This window comes from Drosophila innubila, assembly GCF_004354385.1.
Source record: "Drosophila innubila isolate TH190305 chromosome 3L unlocalized genomic scaffold, UK_Dinn_1.0 0_D_3L, whole genome shotgun sequence".
Classification (NCBI taxonomy): Eukaryota; Metazoa; Arthropoda; class Insecta; order Diptera; family Drosophilidae; genus Drosophila; species Drosophila innubila.
The window spans coordinates 19,559,533-19,574,040 of record NW_022995376.1 but is presented as its reverse complement, the minus strand read 5'-3'; the positions used below and the strand labels follow the sequence as shown (position 1 = coordinate 19,574,040).

Here is a 14,508-nt window from a genome sequence, read left to right as displayed (position 1 = left end):
CGCAGCAGCTGAATGTATTTTTCAATCTAATTCTTTGAAATAACATTTGCTGTTCATAATTTAGTTGCTCTCTTATAAATGACACATACAAATACTCATACTCATACTGTTGTGCTTCTAAAGAGCAATGATCATAAGTGCAACATAACTAAATAAATTTGCTCTTTTGTCTTTGCTCTTTTTATTTATTTTTTTGATTTCAATGCATATTTACTTTCAATTTGCTTAACCTCGCGCTAATTTAAGTTCATTTCAATTAAAATAAACATGCTGCATGCATGTGAAAACTAATAAAATACAAAAAAATGTCTACAAAAAGTAACTGCAAACATTTCTATGCCTGCTGTGCGACAACTAAAATAAAACGAAATGAAAAAATATAAAATAAAATAAAATAAAAAAAAGCAAATGCAAAATGAGCAGCGGGACGACGAAATGAGTAAAAATGCTTGTTTACTATCAAGTTAACTTACAGACACACTCACACTCACACTCAAGCACCTTCACTGCTGCTGCTGCTGCGGCTCAGCTGCTCAGCGACGTCGCTGCTTTGGTTGACCCAGTTTCGTCGGTCAATGAACTGAGCGCTGCTGTTGAGGCTGAATGCTTTGTGGGGGAGAGAGCAACTGAGAGCGGAGGAGACTGAAGAGTGGAGAGTAAAGAGCGGGTGTCGCTTGGCTCGTGTATGCTTATTGTTGTTACTTTTTTTTCTTTCTTTCTTTCTTTCTATGTTTTTTTGGGGGGCGCTCTATCCATGAGCGAGTGTGCTTGCGTGTGTCTGAGTCTGTGTGTGTGTGTGTGTGCGCTAAATTTCGGTTTCGTTTTCATTTTCGTTTGACGGCGTCTTGCGTTTATTTTCGTGTCTTTGCAATAGGCAAACACAAACACACAAACAAAATGGCGCCTAATAATATTACTACACACATATGTATGTATGCATGCATGAAAAGAAATTATGAAAGCCGCAAAAAGAAAGTGTTTCGAAATGGCCAGCGGCAAAAGTGAAAGTCTTTGCATATTATAATGTAGTTGTACTAAATGTGATATATGTATAAATTCAACATTTGCGACAGCAACAATTTCTAGGTCACGTAACTGTAAAATATTCGACAACAGCCCACATGTGAATGTTTGTTTGTGTGTACATATGTGTGGGTACATTTAATTTTCCTTGAAAGATAAGGCAAGCCAATGCAGCGCAGGCAACGTCAACGCTGGCAGCGACGGCGACAGCGACTGCGACTGAGCTTAAATAGCACACGGTCATTTTTATTATAAACAATTCGAATTTTGTTGCTTTTTTTTCTGTATTATTTGTAGCTGTTGCCGAGTTCGAGTTCGCTGCTGTTTATTTTGATGGCGGTCGTTTATTGAGATTTTTGTTGGTTTTTTTTCTATTTTTTGGGATTCTCATCGCTTATTTTTGGCATTAGTTTATTGTGTAGAACTAGTTCAAGGATTTGCCAATTGTTAATTAATCTAACGATAGTATCTGAAGTACTATGAAATGTATATTTATGAGCTTTTATTGTTGCTCTGCATTTCTCCCGTTTGTGCCACAAAACTAATTCATCAATTACAACATAATAATAACAATACATATGTACATACATATATGTATTATTTAACACACGCTGCGCCTGCGTGCTGCGTACAAAGCAGCAACTGAAACGTCGCGTCGTCGCGTCAGCTCTCGCTCTTTCTTTTCTGTCTCTTTCTCTGCTCCATAAGCACGCAGCTTGAACCACTTTCGTTTTCGACAGCAACATGGCCGCCATTAAAGAGCAGCAGAAGAAGAGACCGCTAAAAGTCAATGAACGTTGAGTGTGTGTGTCTCTCTGTCTAACTCTGTCTCTCTCTCGCTCTCTCTGTCTGTCTCATTTATATTTTGTTTGCTTTCATAATCGATACGAGCGTTGGGCATTTCCTGTTCAAAATGTTCCGGGCTTGCGTTTAATTTTAACAAATTATTACAAAATTTAATAAAGCCAAAATGCACACAGAGAGCAAATGAGAGAGCAAGTGCGAGTGTGAGTGTGAGTGTGAGTGGGAGCGGGAGAGAGGAAGACGGCGGCATATTTCATTGCTGGCTGTATTTAGGTTAAGTGCGTTCATTCAACTTTGGCACAATTTCGAAATGGCGCACAGTTGTTGTTGTTGTTGCGGCTGCTGTTCCCATTGGAAATTTGTTTAAATTAATTTACATATGTGTGCCTTTTTGTGTGTGTGTGTGTGTGTGTTTGCTTTGCTGTGCTGCCTGCTAACAACTTTTACTTTGCCGTGAAATCGCGCGCGCCTCACACAAATGGTGCAACACACACACACAAGCACACACACACACAGCAAAGCTAAAAATTTCGTTCATGGCTGGTCAACGAACTCGTCGCTTGTCGCTTGTCGTTTGTCGCTCGTGTCTCGTTTCGATTCGTTTAGTTTTAGTTCGTTTGATTTTTCGTTTTTGCTTTTTGAGCTTGACTTTCTTATTATTTGTATTTGAAAAATGGCTTGGTGGGGGCAAAAAGAGCTAGTTAGGATATTGCTAATACGCACTGTTGTCATTTAAGTCAATTTGTGGATATTTATTATTTATTAAAGTTAAAGAAAAGACTAGTTAGGATATTGCTAATACGCACTGTTGTCATTTTAGTCAATTTATGCATATTTAGTATTTAGTAAATTCAAGTAAAATCTAACTAGAATATTGCTCATACATTCTCTTGACATTTTAGCTATTTTTTGGCTATTTATTATTTCTAAAATTCAAGAAAAATCTAGCTAGGATATTGCTAATACGCACAATTGACATTTTAACTAATTTATGGCTATTTATTATAAATCTAATGCATTTTGAAGCCTTTTCTCTTATAACTTTATTTTATTTTTTTTTATCTAACCAATGATTGTTATTGTAATAACGGTACTCACCATCACGACTCATGCCAACGGCAATGCACTTTTTCAGCCGACAATATTGACAGCGATTGCGATTGATCCTCAAAATGCTGCACTGTTGATTTTTGGTGCATGGGCGATATTGTATCTTTTGCTGTATGGAGCGACGGAAGAAGCCCTGCAATTAAATTAAAAACAAATGCAAATTAGAACAACACATCTCATTTAAAATAAAATTAAAAAATTTAGTCATAATAATAAATTTGCAATTAGCTTTAAATATATAATGAATATAGATTAGATATAAATATCTTAGATGATAATCAATTTTATCACTTATATTGCACCTACATCGGCACTGGCATCCTCAATTGCTGCTGTCAGTTTGGCAGCAGCTGAATTGTTGTTGCTGCTGCTGCTGTTGTTGTTGTTGTTGTTGCTCAATGCCGTGTCCAACTTTTCGTCAAACTTTTGACACAAATAATTCAGCTGCGATGCCTCGAGTCGCTGATGATGTTGCTCACAAAGCTCATCATCACAGCCCGAATCCTGGGCGTCCATATCCTCGATATGTTGCTGCTGCTGTTGTTGCTGCTGCTGCTGTTGTTGCTCCTCATCGCTGCTGCTGCTGTTGCAAGTGCAATAATTGCCAATGCCATTCGTCAGCGACTGCGTACTCGAATTGCTCAGCAGCGAGCAATTGCTGTCGGAGCTGTCACGTCGCTGTTGTTGTTGCTGCTGCTGCTGCTGTTGTTGTTGTTGCTGCTGCTGTTGTTGTTGCTGCTCTTGGGTTTGTTGCAACAATAAATTGGCAATTTCTTTGTGTGTTTGCGCGGAAAAAGGACTATCACAATGCAGTTGATTGAGCTTGTTGCTGTTGCTGGTGGGTCTTGTTGTGGCAGCAACTGTTGCCGCTTCTGCGCTGCTCTTTTCATCAGGTTGCTGCTTCGCCATGGAATTGTTCTCCAATTCACGCTGTTTCAGCTCCCGAGCATAGCGTATTTTCTTCCAAGGACATTGATATTGCTCATAGTCGCTGCCATCGTCGACAGCAGCAACTGTTGCAGTTGTCGTGCCAGTGGCATCATCATCGCTGTTGGCACAATCCTCATCAATGCCTGATTCGCTATCATTTTTGGCGGTCAGATCGGCACATGGCTTTGGTGTTGCTGTTGCTGTTGTTGCTGCTGCTGCTGTTGTTGCAGTTGCAGCTGCAATTGCTGTTGCTGTTGGCTGTTGCAGCAACAATACAATCTGCTGTTGCTGCTGACTAATACTATTTGTTGTTGTTGTCTGCTTGGTGGTTGTCTTTACTAATGTTGCAGGTGTGTGCTGTTGCTGTTGTTGTTGTATCAGCACTGCTTCGTTTTTCAGTCTTATGCGTTGCTGTTGCTGTTGTTGCAGGTAAACTATTTGTCTGGGTTGCTGTTGTTGCTGTTGCTGCTGCTGCTGCTGTTGCTGTTGTTGTTGCTTACTGAGCGGTGCAGACTCCAACAATTTAACCAATGCCGAATGTTGCTGCTTAAGCTGCTGACTTTTCATCTGTTGCTGCTGCTGTTGCTGCTGCTGTGCATGTTGCTGCTGCTGCTGCTGCTGCGGTGCACTGACAATGTGCACATTGCTGTTGCCGGCTGTCAGCAACACAATTGTTGTGCCATGTTGCTGCTGTGTCGACTGTTGCTGCTGTTGCTGTTGCTGCTGCTGCTGTTCCATTGCACAAACCATTTTGGCTAAAACTTAAACTTTTCTCTCTCTCTCTTTTATTTTTTGGTACCACAAATGACACTTGCTGTTGACTGCTGTTGATTTTGCTCTATGATTTGCTAATAAGGAACATTGCGTTTGCTTTTTTCTGATTTTGAAACTTTAATTCAGTATTCACATCACCAACAATTTTTGCTTTTAGCGCCAAAAATACTTTTAGCGGAAATGGAAGTCTTTTTTATATGATCTCTCTCTCTCTCTCTCTCTCTCTCTCTTTCTCTTGCTTTCTCGCGTTGTTGCACTTCACTGGCACCAATAAAAATAATATATGATTTAGATATATTTGTAATTATTTAAACTATTTGTTTGTTAGCTTTTGTAACGTGTTCTGTGTGCTCTTTTTTTTTTTTTGTTTTGCCGTTTTTATCTATTTCACATTTATGTGTTTCGCGCGCTTTTCTTGCTCTGCACAACCGCTGCCAACGACGAGCAATTTGCGAATGAAAGCAGCGCCAACAGCTCCAACAACTCATGGCTATGCAATCGGCTTCGGCTCAAGCTCGGCATACATCGGCTGCCTTCGCTGCTCTCTCAGTTATGCGCTCTCTCTCTCTCTCTCGCTTGTTCGCTCGCTCGCCAGTGCCAACCTCGCGCTACATATTGTTTTTGTTTTTGTTTCTATGTACCAACTGAGGACATTCACTCCAACGCTATCGTCAACGTTAACGTCAACGTCGACGTCGACGCGAGCAGCTAACAATAGACGCCGTTGGCGCTGCTGCTGCTGCTGCCTCTGCTGGCGCTGGCGCTGCTGCTACTGTCGCTGCAATTGGTGGGGGCGCTTTTATTATTTTGTTGTTGCTGCTGTTCTTGTTGTAAACAATTCTTGGAACACCTACGCGACGCAGATTTAAGGTAGCTTCTGCTGCTGCTGCTGCCACCTGACTGATCAGCTTTGTTTGATAACAGCAGCAGCAACAACAACACACACAAACACACACACACACACACACACACTTACATATATGTGGCTGAAGTTTTTTGATGCTTTGGCTTAGTTCAAATATTTGTGTGTGTTTTTGTTTTTCTAGCTTGTTTTGAAAAATGAGTGACAAATAAGATTAATTGATATTGAGTGGTGGGCGTGGAGGGGGGCGGGGGTAGGGCTATCAATAAATATGACAGCTATAAGAGGATCTCAGATCTGGAACGGACTCTTAACATGTCTGAACTATTTTTGTGGGTTGTCTGCATAGATTAGAATTCGAATTCGAAATAGAATTGTTGGAAATTTCTAGAGAGTGTCTGGAGTGTGCTGGGGATTACTTAACCTATTTATCATGAAACTTTAACTCGATATCAATATTTATAAATCTTTGTTGGCCCAATTTTAAAGCTATTCAGCAAAGATAGCCTGATTATTTAATTGCGACCATTGTTGCGCTGTGTGCTCAACACAAATTATAGACTACAAAATTAAACGCTACGCTTTTAATAATATTAAATAATATTTTGGGAGCGAGTTGTTTTTGTTTTCTTTTTGTGTTTTGTTTTTTCTTTTTTGTCTTTTGAGGCCACACAAAAGCAGAGACGCTGCTGTCTCTTTTTATCTCTCGCCCATGCTGGAAGGCTACGTAACCAAAAAGCCCCAAACACCAACAACAACAACAACAGCGACAGCGACGTCGACGACGTCAACATAATACGACGACGTCAGCAGAGGTTGGCTGACTGGCAGTTCAGTTCAACGAACCCCGCCATTGTCGTGACCTACTTTTCGGTCAAATACCTCCAAATGTGGAGCTGTTGAGCGCGCCAGAGACGACCGCACTGCCGAACTGCCGAACAAGCAAACGAGCGAACGAGCACGCACGAGAGAACGAACAAACGAACAAACGAAAGAGCGTACGAACATTCGAGCATTTGATGCGACGCTCTCAATTGTTTAGCGCTCTCTCAGTGCATTTGCATGTGAATTTGTTGTTGCTGCTGCAGTTTGCAAGCCTTTGCTTAAGCTAGTTTGCTGCTGTTGTTGTTGCTGTTATAGCTTGGAGTTCATTTGAGCTGGCGGTCGGTCAACGACACAGAAACCTCAGACGGACAACTGCATGGTTATGGGCTTGGCCTGGGGGCGTGCAGTGGCAACAGCAACGGCAATTGCAATTGCAACGGCGGCAACATGGCCAAAATGCGTTCAAGGAAATCTTTGGCAATGCAGCACGCTTAAAATTTTGGAATAAGCCAGCAAAGTTACATCAGCAAAGTGCAACAGCAGCAGCAGCGACAGCAGCGACAGCGACAGCTATTAAAGTGTCTCACAGATAAGGCTGTAGCTTCATTATATAATTGAAAACTATAAATATTAATTTAACAATATGAAACTCAAGCTGCAGCAGTGTGCGAGCGAGAGTTCAATGCACTCAGCACTCACTCAACGACAATTTGCACTCATTTCAATGCCTCGCAGCCCCCGCAACAACAACAACAACACCAAAAAACAACAAAAATAAACGAGCTTCGGTTAAGTCAAGCTTTTCTTTTTGCAACCAGCGACGAAGAACTTTCGGGAACAGCTGTGCCCGTTTCTGCTGCTCTCTTTCGTTATATATTACCTGCAAGCGAGCTCTCTCGCACTCGCGCTCTCTCTCGCTGCTTTGGATGCTATGCTAAATGTGAATGAACTCTGCTGGCAGCTGCAATGCGAATAACAAGTTTCAAAGGAAAGTGAGAGCATTTCACGTTACGAGCAGACACACTCACACACACACACACTCTTCTAGCTCGCGTGTGTGTGTGTGTGGCAACGTTGCGTACACCCACAGAGCAGCCAAGCGTTGTCTCCCCCTCGCTCTGTCTTTCTCTGTTGCACCCCTTTAAATGATCCAATGTTCAGCCTCGTCATCGAACATGAACCATGGGCATTACAAGCATTATAGTTTATTGTTTGTTTGTTAAATGATTTTTGGCTTATTCTGGAAAATCTCAATGGGATCAGTTGAGAACTTATGAATGAAAACTATAGTGATCCCTCGAGTTATGTACAGTACAAAAATATATGTTGATATTGTCTACCTGTTCTACAAATACTTGACCTGCATTTGAGTGCTTGACTAAAGTATCTTCATGGACTACTGTTGAGTGGTTTCTTCCACCTCTTTCTTTATCTTGATCATTCTAAATATCTTTTGATGCTAATAAAAAAATAATATAAAATAATATTTATAAAGAAATACTTATGCTAATAAAGACAGCGATTAATTCAATTCTTTTCAATTTTTCCCTCTCATTTTTCGCTATTTTTTTTTACTAGAATTTAGACCTGCATCAACTCTTAGTACTTTTTATTTAAACTTTCATCTTCTATCTCTTCAGCTCTCTTTTCTTGATCATTTTATTAATTGAGCTTTGAAAGCGCATTAAAAAGCTTCTTTTTCTTATTACCTTCTTCGTTTATTATTATTTATTTGGTCTTGTCAGATGCGTCAGCAATTAGCACGTGCCTAAACGTTGTCCGACTCATGATGAGGCATACGACAAAAAGAAAAAAAAAATCAAAAAATTCCCGGATAATAATGGCGCTTTACGGTTCATTCAGCATTCGTCATGTTCGTTGAGCTGTTGAGTTAATATGACGTGACTGAACATGAGTTATGTCGCTGTTGACTTGGTCAGAATGAGAATTGGTTATAGATAGCTGGCCAGCAATTAGTTGACGAACCAAAAGTACAACAATAAATAATTGTTTGTTGTTGTTTCAGTTACGAATCGAGTTGAGGTCCTATTCAGGTCAAAGTTCAATGCTCTGCACAAGGATATTTGCCTTGCCTGACCAAACCACTGAAATGTCTTTCTCCTCCGCCGCCTCCTTCGCATTGTGCTTGTTATCGTGTACAGCCGCACGTAGGCAAACATCCCCATCCCCTACCAACATCAACCCCCAACCCCATGCAACGTATTTCCCTTTTGGCCTCGCGCTTATTGACGTCACTTTTGCAGTTTGCTGCTGTCTCGGCTCAGCTCAGTTCGTTCAACTCACAACATGCCTCATGGTCGCCTGCATTCGTGTTGTTTTGTGTTGCATGTGTGGCAGGCAGGCAGGCAGGAAAAGGGGCAGCCTTTTGTTTAATTTCTATAAAGTTTGGGCCACTGCAAATTCGGCTTTGTCATTGATCAGTGACTCACATACGATAACTAATCGATAAATATGCAATTAGAGCAATTAAATAAATGATTAAGGACAATAGCTAATAACTTATTTTGGGTTTCACAAGTCGAAATAAATAATTGTGGAGGAAACTCTACAGAAAAGACTTTTACAATTCTCAGCAAAGTTGGGATATTTATAAGGATAATTATTTTCATATTTACTTTTATAGTGTTTTCTTATATATTCTAATTTTACAGTAATAGCTTTCAAAATGCTCAGCAAAGTTTAGCTTAATTAATGCAAGGTTATTTTTAAGGATATTTTTTTTTTATTCCTTTTTTTACAGTACAGTACAGTTTTTCTGTTAATTTTATTTGTATTTTTTTAGCATATTTTAAATGTCAAAATTTTAACAATTTTTGGCGAAGGGCAGCCAAAAAATAAAAGGACCAGAATAATAATCCTGCCAGGGCCCTTTGAGCAGCCGTTGCATGCAGCATCTGAGCTCCCAAAATTAACTTGTGCTAGGCAACAACAACAACAACAACAACATGTACAACAACAACAACTACAACAATGCGAGGCTACAACCAAGGAGACCGTCGATTGGGGACATTGCACTGCAATAACCTTAAAGAAACAGCACAGGCTGAATCTGAATCAGAAAGAGAGACACCGAGAGAGCAAAAGAGAGCGATAGATAGTGTGTGAGAGAGAGAGAGAGCATGCTGTCCCAGCGGAGAGCCATTTTGACTTGGCGCACAGCAAATTCTGTTTGCTCCAAAGAACTTTTTTTCTCAATTTTTTTTTTGCATAAGCGCAAAGCGAGAGAGTGGAGAGAGAACGGAGAAAAGGGGGAGGTGGCAGGGGGCAACGTGTGTGCTATGCCTAGAAATTGGCGAGTGTGTCATGATTGTGTACAGTTAGAAAAGCTTCAGCTTCAGCTCCAAGTTGTATATATGTGTGTGTGTGTGTGTGTGTGCGAATCGTGGGCAGAGGAAATGACCTCAGGAAGGAAATGCAATGTATTTAATTGGCCAAATGTGTGTACAATACAGTGAGTGTTGTCTGTATGTTGGCATTTTCCTCTATTGTTGAATTGTGGGAGGTTGAAGTTTGTCAAAGTGATAAATAAAGGCAGCTGACAAACGATTAAATTATGAAGCTTTTATGACTTAAATTTGCTTTTTATTTAACTCATTACAAGTATATCAAATTCGAATATTCCAAATTGCCTTAAAACTGATAAGAAGCCTTATAGGCTTTTAGTAAAGCTTTTTATTGAGCTTTAATGTGCTTTGTATTTTTCAAATAATATGGTATTGCATTCAAAATTAAATTAAATTCAATTCGATCAGTTAAATGCTTATTCTTATTAAATAAAAATTAACTTGAATAATCTTTGATGCTTTCATAACATTAAAAAAGCTAGAAAATGGATATTTACTTACTGAGCAAGTGCACGCAACCAAAAGCTCTTACATTAGCTTTCATAGCTTTAATGTGCTTTTGGTAATTACTATGATCAAAAATGTTTTAAGAACTTTACTTAAATAGCAATAAAAAAGGTTACATATATTAATATTTATTTAAATATTTTGCTTAAATATTTTTAAACAACTTCATCATTATGGCAATCAGTTTTCTCCCACTTAAAAAAAAAAAAGGAGAAGCAAACTTAACAATCAAATTGTCCTTTAACCAGTCCAATGAACTCAAAGCGTGCCGAGCAATGAAAAAAAAAGTGAAATAAAAAGAGGAAAACTGTCAACGTGTCAGTCTGAATGTAGTGCTAAAATTGGCGCGCTCGCAATGGAAGACACCTGTGCCATATCAAGCAATGAGAACAGAGAGAGAGAGAGAGAGAGAGAGGGTTGCCACCCTCGCTGCTCCTTTTTCCTTTCACACAACACCAAATTCACCAGGCGAAGCAGCAAACGAACTCGGAAAACGTTTCACTTTTGCTGCTGTTGCTTCACAAGGCAGGAAGGGGGATGTTGCAGGGGATGTATTGCGGGGCTGGGGGGTGAAGGGGGCTGACCACTTTGCTTTGACCCACTTAACGTGCGTTGAACTCTTGCTGCGCCCGGATGAGAGCTCAGGTTGTATGCTAAGCTTTGGGTTGGGGGTTGCTACGACTCTGTCAGTGTGTGTGTGTGTGTGTATGTGTGTGTGTGTGTGTCGTACAACAATTTAGGGGTTACGAGCTGTGTATATATGTAGGAATGAAAGTGTTTAACCACCCGCTAGGTGGCGCTGCAGCAATGTTAACCTTAAAAATTGCTGGCTGGTTGCCGCTGCAACTGTTTCTCCCCCTCCCCCATCCCTCTACCCCCTACTTTTCCCTCAGTTGCAACTGTTGGTCATGTGACAGCTCTTGAGCTCGAGCTCTGCAGCTGCAGCTGGAGCAATGACCGCAGCTCGACAAAGTTGAAGGATAAACTCGCAGGCGAAATGCAATTTGCAATTTGGAAGCTACCAACAAAAGGGTGACACTATCACGAGTGTCCTTACAACCATATTCATGTGTTTTAGCCAACTTTTCAAGCAATTAAAATAACACCAATAATTATAGACTGACAAAATTTCATGTTGCGTGCATTGAAGCCAAATTTAATCACAATTTTTTTGCCAGCGACTCGACTGTGTTCCACTTTTGTCTGCTGATATTTATATATATATATACTATACTAAATATATATAACTAATTATATATGTATGTGTAGCTATGTGTGCATATTTTTATCTACACATGTCGACTCGTTCTCCATTTGCTTGTATGCTGTATTAGTTTAACGTACACTTTTTTGCACTTATTTATTTTTATTTTTCCTTTATGCCATGCGTGAGTTCATTGAACTCAATTATTTTGCGATTATCTTCTGTCGGTTTATGCCTTTTCAATAGTTTTATGTGTGTGTATGTGTGTGTGTGGGCCCGAATATAACTAAACCACAAGAGGAAATAGTTAAAAAGCCGCAAGTAGAATTTGAAATACTCGCACCTCGCACAATACATTTAAAATGTCTAACTGACTGATTGAGTGATTGACAAACAAATACAAAAAGCAAATAAAATGACTTGTCTTAAAGATGCATGGACTTCCAGGGTATTTTTTTAAATTCTACTCCTTAACACAAAAATTTTAAGAAACTCTGTTGTATACATTTTGATGGTCTTTGTGCCATCAACTTCTAACTAATTTTTATGTAATAATATCTATGTCAAAAATGATAAAAGTCGCATTTCGCAGATTTTGTAAACTACAACCCCTTTGGTGGACAAAATTTGAATACTTCAAAATTGGCTTTAAACTGAATAATAATTAATAATTGTTTTACTGGTATATATTTATAATATTTAAACGCTGCGCAAAAAATATTTGTTAAGGAAATATAGAAATTCTGGTTTCAAGAGTATTTTTATGGTTCTACATGAAAAAATCGAACATAGAAATAATGTTTTAAGCTGTTTTTAAAAAAAATGCACACACATTGGTGGTAAATTCCAAAGTTAGAGTCAAGTTAATATACCTCATATGTAAAATAGTCGCCGGAAAAATCAAATTTATTTTAAAATTGTCGCCAATGTATTTATAAGGCTCGAAAGAAAACATTTATAATATTTACTCAAAATTAATGATATAAAAACAAGCTCCTGGGTGGTAAATTTTTAAATTATAATTGATTTTTGCATGCCAATGGCATCATTTAGGCATAATGCCCACACTGAGCATGGATTTTGTTACCAACTGACAACAGTCGACTGTTTGTTTGGAACACAATTATAAACCATTATTTGGGCACGGTTTTGCCTCTGTTTCTTCGACTGGCCAAATAAACAGAAACAGCATACGTGCATATGTGTGTGTGAGTTGTGTGTGTGTGTGTGTGTGTAAGCCAAACTCACACACACACACACACACAGGGACGGCAAATCTAATCCAAGTTGGGCCATTGGCGTCACGGCTTGACGCAAATATTAAAACAGTTGGGAGAGATAGACAGAGACAGTGAGACAGAGAGAGAGAGAGAGAGAGAGAGAGAAACGAGTTTGCAACACAGACGAAATGAATGTGGCCCAAAGCGCAATGTGGCTTATACTCAAACATAGAAGACGCAAGGTCTTTTGCGTGCAAACGCAACACCAACAAAAACAACAACAGCAACAACAACAGCAACTACAAATCTAACTGCAGTTCTGCGCAGGTCGTTGGCATGCCATTTGCACAGAGAGAGAGACAGAGAGAGAGAGAGAGAGAGGGAGACAGAAAGAGACAGCCAGCAAGTGACGTTAGAGTGCAGTGAACTTTGTGGCCAACAAGCCAAAGCCAAGTCAAAACTTCCAACTCCAAAACGTGGCTTGTTCACCCACCATTAATGTAATTTCAATCTTTGTTTCATTTGTTGTTTTTTTTTATTTTTATTATTTTTCCTTATTTGGGAATCGCTTGGACTCTTAATGACGCCCCGACCGACACAACAACAACAACAACAACAGCAACAGTATTAAAAAAAAACACAAAAAGAACTGTCATATAAATTGTTGGCGTTTCGGCGGTGCTTTTAATGACTCACCCACCCGATTCATTTTCTCCTCCACAAATCCAACTCACGTGCCTCCAGCGCTGCCTTTATATGGGCGGTAGTCTGTTTTATTTATTTATTTTTTTTTTGGTTTTTTGAGAATTTTTTTTTTGTTTGAATCGCTGCCGAAACGCATGAAATCTCACTGCATTTGTAAGTGGGCAGCTGCAGCTGCAATGCCGTTTGTCCAATTATGCAATTGCAGTCGAATTTCTGTCGTTTGTTGCCTTAATTTATGGCAAAAGTGGGGAATGTCTGTATTGCTCATGACTCGGGCTCTATAAGAACCTTCTTTTACTTTATTATTATTATTGAAAATCAAAAGCTATCTTAAAATAAAAATACAATTTTTTTAGAATAAAAAAAAAAATGTTCCATCCATTTATTAGATCTTTCCATAAAATGTTCTACATGTTCTCTAAATCTTGCTGTAAATCTCTGTTAAAAATCTACATTTTAATTATTTTTTACTATTTCGACGACTAAAAATCTAAGTTCTATAAATAAACAATTTACATAGACTCTTAGTTATTAAAACTTAGCAAGCTCCAAGTGCAACTTATTTTGAAAATATGGTTCCACGCCTAATAATTTTTTAACTCTATAAAGAAAAAATAATTAGGATTCCAAAAAAAAATACAAAAGGAAACTAATAAATATTTTTTCTTTAAAAGTATCAGTTTTTTTGTTACTTTCTTTATGATATTAAGGAGTTTTTGAATATCCTTATTTTCACTTTCAACAAATTTGTTTCTATAAATTCGATTGTAAAGATTTCTTTTTGTTTTCCAAATATTCGGTATAAATTTGCCTAAACATCGTATTCTATAGTTCTATTGTAATAGTTAGAGAAACTTTTGTAATATTAAATAGTTTCTATTCGATTAGGTTTCGACAACATTTTAAATAAACGAAAGAAATAGTTGATTTGATCAGTACCTATAAATTGGGGTACTACGAAAAGTCCAGTTAGTTAGGCTGTCTATGGATTAAAGTGTGTTAAGTGTGCACACGCACACAAAGGCACTCACACACATATATATAGTCGTTATATGCACATTCGCCTCAATTCGAATAAACAGAAGTGTTGCACAACGCACAAATGTTTATAAACTTGCGAGTCTTTATCAAATGTTGACAGCGTCGACAACCACAGCAACAGCAACAATACGAACAACA

At 38.7% G+C, this 14,508-nt stretch overlaps 1 protein-coding gene across 3 annotated transcripts in view; it reads right to left on the bottom strand.

The window, feature by feature from the left end:
• LOC117788435 (ecdysone-induced protein 75B, isoforms C/D) overlaps positions 1-14,508 on the bottom strand; it is a 98,758-nt gene that overhangs the window by 16,075 nt on the left and 68,175 nt on the right. For all 3 annotated transcript variants that reach the window (XM_034627202.1, XM_034627204.1, XM_034627203.1), the window contains one exon: positions 2,926-3,070. In XM_034627202.1, the coding sequence (XP_034483093.1) occupies positions 2,926-3,070 (145 nt within the window). The remainder of the gene's footprint in view (positions 1-2,925; positions 3,071-14,508) is intronic.